This window comes from Porites lutea, chromosome 13, assembly GCF_958299795.1.
Source record: "Porites lutea chromosome 13, jaPorLute2.1, whole genome shotgun sequence".
Lineage (NCBI taxonomy): Eukaryota > Metazoa > Cnidaria > Anthozoa > Scleractinia > Poritidae > Porites > Porites lutea.
In genome coordinates, this window is record NC_133213.1 from 7,212,272 (window position 1) to 7,220,987 (window position 8,716).

At 36.6% G+C, this 8,716-nt stretch overlaps 1 protein-coding gene across 1 annotated transcript; it reads right to left on the reverse strand.

The window, feature by feature from the left end:
- Positions 1-315: 315 nt before the first annotated feature.
- Positions 316-4,686, reverse strand: LOC140923361 (uncharacterized). The gene is made up of 5 exons (XM_073373454.1): positions 4,521-4,686; positions 3,701-3,835; positions 2,529-2,630; positions 1,892-2,126; positions 316-765 (listed from the first exon to the last, which is right to left on the reverse strand). The coding sequence occupies exons 1-5, from the start codon at positions 4,593-4,595 to the stop codon at positions 590-592; spliced, it is 723 nt and encodes a 240-aa protein (XP_073229555.1). The 5' UTR covers positions 4,596-4,686; the 3' UTR covers positions 316-589.
- Between the last annotated feature and the right edge of the window lie 4,030 nt (positions 4,687-8,716).

Here is an 8,716-nt window from a genome sequence, read left to right on the forward strand (position 1 = left end):
TCTTTTTGCGATCGGGAGGAGGCTTAACCTCCTTCAATTAAGATAACAGTGCTGACTCTTCTGGTGAATTAAAAGAACAATGAAGGTTTCCGGGATGTCTATTTGTTGAGAATACGCGTAAAAGCCTTCATTCTAATCTCGTGATCGTACTTTTCTCCGTTCTCGAATCGAAAGGTCTCCACAAATATAATACGACAAGAAAAAAAAAATGGTTACACATTATCCAGTTTCAGATCAATGAAAGCGGAGCATGGCAATACCCTTTGACACGCCCCTCTTCACCACGTCTTAAGAAACAACAAACGGAGGCGTATATGCATGAAAAAAGTGGCATTTACCTTTATTTTTAATTCAAAATCCCTCTTACATTATAGTGATATTATTTAAAACCTGCGAGTCCTCAGTCTACACCAAAGTCATCCTGAAAACTGAGTTCCAGCACCGTCAGAAGATCTTCTTGACAATTTGCCTAGTATGCAAATAACTTATACAAACCGTCCACAGGGTGTAAATATATCTCATGAAAACTTTATGTATTAACGCTTTACTTTACGCGGCCACTTGTTTAGATGATCGTGTAAAAACATCTTTAGCCAAGCTTGATCAAAGCCCAGTAGCAGGTATAGGGGCATATAATCTTTACGATCCAGCAGTTCCAGCGCCAGGAAGCCTTACAGCCTCTCCAACTGCAGCTAATTCTTGGGACTTTGACGCATGCGCGTATGTGTTTACAAACTCGTCTGCACACCCATTTCCGGACGAGGCCTATAGGCACAAAAGGTTATAACTATTACAGGTTATTCAAATCCGAAACTGATGAGCAGCTTCGAATTAGGGTAGTCAGTCGTTATAAAGACAGACGTGTCCATTTTTTAAAATATTGTGAGATGCGTGAATAATTCTTGTACAGTGAGTGGCTAATAGATAAAGGACAACCACTACCAGGGTCATGCCCTGATACACAGAGTTGATACGACGCTTTGTGTTCCACAAAATTTTAAACACTTTTAAGAAGTTGTTTAAGGCCCGTCAACATGATTCCGGATATTTTTTTAAAAAGTTTTTTTTTTACACGAATAGGCCCTGTGAAACCAGTGAATCCCCCTGGCCGAAACCGTATCTTTTAGAAGTCGCTGAATCGTTCTCTTTTTAAAATCCGATTCGTACTAGACGATTGAAACTGGATATTTTTAAATTCAACTACGTCAAAAACTGGAGTTTAGGCTAAAAAGAGAACTTGCAAATTTAAACTCGGGTGGTGGACAACAACAACCTGTTGTTCGACTCATTGGCCTCGTGCAAGACGGTTTTAGGTTAATTCGTCCTAAGCTTACAAGTGCCTAGTAGGACAACACACCGGCAGAACTGTGAAGCTGATCAGGGTTACTATTTTTCGCCTGTAAATGGTTGGGTAAACGAATTATCCATCCATAGCTGTCCGATAAGCCTTTCCGGGTAATTTAATTTTAAACATATTAGGCAGGCCTGGCCATTGATTGAAGAAGCAAGCAGTTAGCAAATGTTGATTGAAGCAGCGTATTCTTGTCGATGGGTGAATCCAAACGGGGAACAACCAAACTGAATAAACGGAAATATTAGTATGCGTTTTCCTCTGCTCGGATCAATAGGTGTGGACGGGCCATGGTTTAAGATTGAAAACACAAAAGTTGACTTAAAACTATGGAAAAGTTATTCATGTTTCTGATTTTGTTGAATCTGTTTTAAATTAAAATAGCTTTCAGCATAGGGTTCTTTAAAGAAAGTGAAGATGGCACATGGTTCGTTCTTATAGTATTGTAAGGCCATCCAAACTTTTCATGCTGTTGACAGCGATCTGTTAAGTTGTTATAGCTTCTTCAAGAACTTGATATCCATTTAACCATTTTATTACCTCTAGCCACCCTCTCTGGTGCATCATCTACTTTATCGGACTGTTCCACATCGTCTTCCATTTGAGAAGCGTCGTCATTCTGTTTCTTTTCCAACTTCCGGATTCGGTAAATTGGCAACTTTGCGCATAGATCCTTCATCTCGTCGCTCAAGTCCGAACGGTCTCTCAGTTTGCCAACAACCTTGAAATTTTCCTCAGACGTAGTGGTCATTTTAGAATCGGTACTTTTCTGCACCTGTAGATGATGGAAACCAGCGTGAAAAATAAATGATTTCGAGTGCAGGAACAGTTATCAAAAGGTTGCACGGATCAGCAAGTTTTAATAAAGGAATAAATAAATAACTTTAGCGAATCTCTCGAATGTTGTTGGTAAAAGTGATTATAAACAATTTTTGGACGTGGTGATTTCCAGAATACTCAAGGTCAAGAAAAATGTTATCAGCCGAGCCGAAGACCGAGGTTGATAACGCTTACATGTACCGAGATTATTCCGAATGTTGAAGGGAATAAACACACAGTTATGATGTTGCTCTTGGTATAATCATGCATTGCGCGCGCATCCTACAGGTTGGTTAAGAGATTAATTCAGCCAAACACTAATTTTAACGACGTTTGTCATAGGTCCTCAGACACTTACCAATTGTAATTGTTTCAGCAAGTCAGCAGGTCGAGGAACGTTCCCAATGGAGTATCTTAAAAAGCAGCCCTTTGCCTTTGGCAATCGAATCATCGTTAAGTTCTGCAGTAAATTCAAGCCAATACGAAGCAAGGATCAATAGACAAATAAGTAATTATATCGAAAGTAACCGTTATCCGATTGAACAAAACCAACAAAACAAATTAAAGTAATAGTTTAAAAGTTTCAAATTTTTCTTTCGCTCTTCAATACCCTGGCAGCGAACTGATATTACAGGATACTGTATAGGCTAATCAAGAGATTTTTTTGTAGAGGAACTCCACTATAGCGCGCACGAGCGGAGCACCACAGCTAAGTAAATTTGGGGATCTATCCACCTGTAAAATTTGGGTAGTTAGGTGACCGTACGTCCGTCCGTCCGTCCGTCCGTACCAGAGGGCAACCAACGTGAAATCTCACACTTATGGCTGGTGTAAGAACTTACAACCTGATAATGCACATCCATGTGGTGATCAGTTGACAGCTGTCAAAAACAGGGTATCCGCTGATCAGTATCACATGACCGTATCGCGGGTTCAGATACCGACCTATCGAGGTTGCGTTTTTTTTTTTAGTTATCCGCTAATAAGTTACTACCTTTCAGCTGACTGCAGGCTCAACTCCAAGTGGTTTACATCCAATACATGTAGTTACAAGTTTATTGTTTGAAGTAAATCAAAAATTTATCAACGCGAGCTTGGCCTTCAGCCTTGGAAAATGTACATATCATTCTCTTGCTTTTAAGCCCTCCTTATAGTTTTGGTCGTACACTGAGCGGTTTGAAAAGTTTTGGAGAAATGTCCTGGAATGGTTTGTGCACCGAAATTTTGATGCAAAAATGCGGGACTATCTAAAACAGCTTAATGTTCTCGTCAGAAACAAACAAAAAATAAAGAAATAAAAATACTGTTTTGTTGCCATTTCAGAGACGTTTTCGCAAAACTGTGCACTGATAATTTCGGATTTTTAACCTTTTATTCTCTTTTTTAATTTCAAGTTTTTAAGCCAAAAAGTCGGAGAAACGAAATATTTAAATCGCATAAAAAAATGAGCTCAGTTTTTTGTCAAAACAAAAAAAAGACTCCAAATTTAGATGAGTTTGACTTGTTTGATCTTTTATGTTAGTTACTGACCCTGTTAAAGTCGTAGACAAAGTCTCCTTCCTTTTTGCCTGACGACGCAAAACTCTGAGAAAAGGTCTCGGATTCCTTGTTGGCATCAACTTTGATACTCTCGTACATATCTTTGGATACCTTGAATGTATAGGTCTGCGAAAAACACATGTGTAGCAAATTGATTAAAATGAGTATCTTCGTCAGTAGTATTTATACCAGACGTAGTTTATCGATAAAAATCGATATCGGAAATCAATCGATATCATCGATATTAATCGATTTAATCACCCGATTAATATCAATTGATATCGGAAATCGATAGAAATCGTAGTCAAAGAGAAAAAATAATTTATTGATTATTATCGATTAACAAAATCGATAACAATCGATAAAAATAATTATCGATTTCCATCGGAAAATCATAAATATTAGTCGAAGTCACAACTTTTTTCTTTACCGATTTCTATCGATCGATATCGGAAATCAATATTTATCGATGATTGATATCGATTACTATCAATTACTATCGATTATCGGTTTATCGATTAACTACGTCTAGTTTATATTACCACCAATACTTCAGAGTCATTACTTTCGCTATAGTGTAAATGGATACCCTACATTTCACATCACCCTTTAAAGGCATAATATTTAGATTTGCTCGGCTGACAAAAACGCGTTCATTAAGCATCGATAGTGCAGCCCGAACAGGCCGCAGGATAAAATATTTAGTAGGAACGTAAACGCCATGGCGTTCAATAAGACAGAAAGGGCCGAAAGGTCACTTTAAAGTGTCTCGGCGAAAACTAAACGCAATATATATTTTTAACTTAATTACCTTTTGCCCGCTGTCTGCGTAAGTGGGAAGAGTCAATGGGGCGATCAGCAAAAGTAACAGCATCAAGCGAGCCATTATGATTCCAAAATGTCGACGCTTTCTAATTTTTTTGTTTCGAGCTCAAGCTAGAACCTCAGCCGATTGATGAAGCTAGGGTCAAAGCGGGTTCTTTTATGCAAGCTTGGCCATTGTGTTGACAAAACTTGAAAATTTTTCGGATACTGTTTACTAGCTTCCTGTTGTCAGAATATTTCGTTCGGTTTAGCTCAACAAGTTTTAATTTGTTGGGATTCGTAACAACGGAAGCCATTGCTCGACAAATGTTATTTTCTATTGATAACAGAGGAAGCCATTGTTTTAAAAAATATTGTAAAAAAACTTAAGATTGCAAAAATGGTAATAAACTGGTATGAAATTATTATAAGAAATTAAAAGTGAGCGGGCGTCGTTTTCTGAGATATTAAAAGTCCGTGTATATATTCTTTGTATATGGAGCTCCGTCTTTATCCTAAAAGTCTGCGTAAGTATACGAAAGCTGACATTGATATAACACCAACCACGACTTCAAAAGCTTTCAAAAGTGCAATGGAAACGATTTATTTCAACACGTCAACTTTGAGCAGACACTTGACAAATTATGTGCACTAAAGAAATAATGCAATGGAATTCTTAAGCATTGAAATAAACGGGTATTAAAGGCAAGGACATTCTTTTTCAACAGAAAAAAAGACCGTCAAAAAGACGAATCTCGAGATCACATTCAATGTGCTTTTTTCCTTACGTACACTCTGCCGTTTGGAAAAAAATGGATCTTAATTTTTTTTCTCCGTATGCCTATATTTCGTTGTACTTTTCGTAAACGGAATGGATGGACTTCTGCCATTCGGTATTTGCTTTCCATTTTTTTGTCAAAGCTGCTGAGCGTTTAGAACCTTTGGGATCGTACCCTGCGAATAGAGTCTCTTTCGATCTTCCTAGGTAAGTCGGGAAGAGGAAGGCTGGGAAGAATCTCTTTCTTAGGAAAGATTGAAGCGACTCTGCTAACAGGGTATTGGGATCGGGGACTGGAAGTTAATAATTTAAGGTATCATCCCACCTTCAGTACCGTCTTTGCGAGGATCGCGCTAGCGCTTGTAGCCCTAACGCGTTTACTGTACGAAATTCACTCTGAGCTGGAATGAAACTCATTCCGGAATGAAAGTGATTCCAGTATCATAAGTCGTATCTCAGTATTTTTGACATACACGTTACCTTCTTCTTTCTTCTTGTTTATTTATTTTTTTTGTAAAAAGCATATGAAGTCAGGGATAACAAGTCGTTAGCATAACCTGTGGGAAAAAAATACTATACCGCCAAAACAACAACAACAACAAAAAATAAATCAAATTCGCAGACACGGTTTTTTAGAACAACTATCTGAAAGTAAGTTAGCCAAAATTGACGGGTTGCCGACTTGTAGTTTAAAATGTACGCTCAACTTGGCCCGATTTTCATTTTGAGGATAAGGGAAAACATAATTTTTGCGAGATCTGGCCTGTAACAAGATTATACTCAGATTATATTACCAAAGCTGTCATGGTTGATGCATACCACCGAAGTGACAGTTTTTGGACATAACAGGAAAACGTTTCTCTTGCTATTGTAAACAGTTGGAGAAGAGTAGTTATTTTCGTCTTGGTGAGATGAACACAAAAACAAACTGGACAAAAAGGATCTTTTCCCCCTTTTTGGAAGCATTTAAATGAAACCAATTTAACAAAAAAGAAACGATTGAATGTGTAAACTACGAATAGCAGTGATTGCGTGATTATCACTTGACTGGTGTCGTTCCATGTATGACAGAACGAGTCAACAATCAATTTACAGTCTAATAAACATCGAAGAATAATTTCACGATCGAAAGTTAAGTCACCGCAGAAATGTCATTTTGTTCTGGATTTTCTTTTTGAAAAAATTTCTCAACGAGTTCTTTCTGTAATCATCTAAAAATTGAAAATTTCGAAAAGTTATCGATTATTTACGGTGGATGATATATACCTTAAACCGGCGAAACCAAATTCTTGTGCACAACTAGTATAAACCTTCCCGTCATCAAAGACAGAGGTTCGAACAGTTTTCGTCAACATCGATCGCCGACAATCAGTATGGTTTTAATGAGTTGATCTTTATGAACAGATCATGTACTGTTTCATCATTTTTTTCTAGATCTCTTTTATTCAGGGACACCCAATGACGGTTTCCTCCTAAATATATTGAAAACTGTTCTTTAGGCTATCCAGAGTATTTTTAGATCTCCAGAAATGCATTCTAAGCGGCGCTATAAAATTTGTATCTGTTCGGTCATCCAAGGGTAACCTAAGTCTTTTCGAGATTACAAGGGCTTTAGTGTTATTTTTCCGGAAATTTTAGATGCAGTGTAACATATTACGAAAGTGAGAATTTTTCTGATTTCTCTCTCCATCACATTTTTGAATTCAAAAATTTTAGGTTTCCTATTTTGTACTAAAAATAGCCTAACCTGGGCAGTGAAATGTAAAAAATTAAACTTCAGAAAATCGTACGGAATTTATTAGATAAGCTTCAGAAATTGTACAGGAGTGGAATGACGGTGATCTAAAAATTTTTTGACGTCCTCAAGTAATACAAAATTCTAGATGAAATTTGCTTCTCCGAACAGATATTTTGCAGAAAGCGGTCGTTGGGTGCCCCTTTTTATTCTTTATCGTCATTCTCAGTCTATAACTTCTAAACTGCTGATACATGTCTTAACTGATTACTAAGTTTAACCGAAATAACATATTTACACGTAATTAGTCAGCAAGACTCACCTAAGTTTTGAAGATCATGGATACGCCCATTTTCGCGATAGTCTACCTTTTAAGTTAAACATACTGAAGCAATAAATATTCTTTTCATCGCAATTGGCCACAGTTCTTAGGTTTTGGAATAAAATGTCCATGAAAAAAGTGACTCGATGAAGGAATAACCTTCAGATGAAACATAAACAAGCATACGAATTTGCATATTAATTTAGTCAAACTGAATATTTCTGAAGAAAATTTCCATTTTTTTTTCTGTGACCAATAGAAAAACAACAAATCCTTTAAACAGCCTTTTAATAATTTAATAATGGCAACGCGATTTTCTGAAATTGCAATATTTATGCTCCTCGCTTGCTCTTAGGTGAGGACTAACAAGAAACTGTACGTTAAGGGATATTTGCTTAGCATATAATTGTTCCCATACCGCGTTTCAGCTAACAAAGCAGATTTCTTTTTCCTCGCGAGTCCCAAGCCAACCTCAACTCTTTTAACAAGATTTCAGGACTAATAAGCCAACGTTCAAAAAGCGATTAAAGATATTTATATTGACGAAGACATGTAATGCGGAACGCCATGCAGTATCCGCAAAATAAAGCCCTACTTATAAGCTTGAGATTTGTTGTATTTATATCAATTTAGTCGAACTATATACTCCTGCTACTGGCATAAGGACACAAAAATTTTTAACAAAATTTGTCAAATAAATGCCTTAACAATAACAACTATTTTCCTAGAAAAAAAAGAAAGAAAGACGGATTTCATGATCTTCGCTTACTTAATAAATGAGGAAGTTTAAGAAGAAACTGTCGAGGTATTTATTTGCTTATTTTAGCAAACACAAGTTGTACATGTAGAGCTGTTTCCGTTTCAGAAGAAACAAATAAAACCATATTTTGTTTTCCTCTTGAGAAGAATATATTAACACTGCTCTTTAATTTAACGAGACTCATTCCCTCTGTATTACCCCTATCGTGTATCATCGTCTCCATAACCCGTCCTTTTTATTTATCAACGTGGCTCTGGGGCGATAATTTGGATGTTCTATTCACCCAGATTTTTTGAAAGACAAGCAGTTAATGAATTTTGTAAGCTCATGGTCAAACATTTTTTTTTCTTTCATTCCTATGTCTTCCTTAGTTCATCTTCGCTATCCAACATTAACAAAAAAAAAAGAGAAAAAAAGAAAGAAAAAATAGTGATGAAAGGGAAATTTGGTAGTATTTCACTTACTAAAGGCAAACATACAATGTAGAGAGCTGAAATTGCCAAATAAAAACTTGCTTTTTAATTTTAGAACACTGAGGAAGTAACTGTCACCTGCTTTTATTTGCTTTACATTAGCTAATTGCATGGTAACAAAATATTTTAACAGAG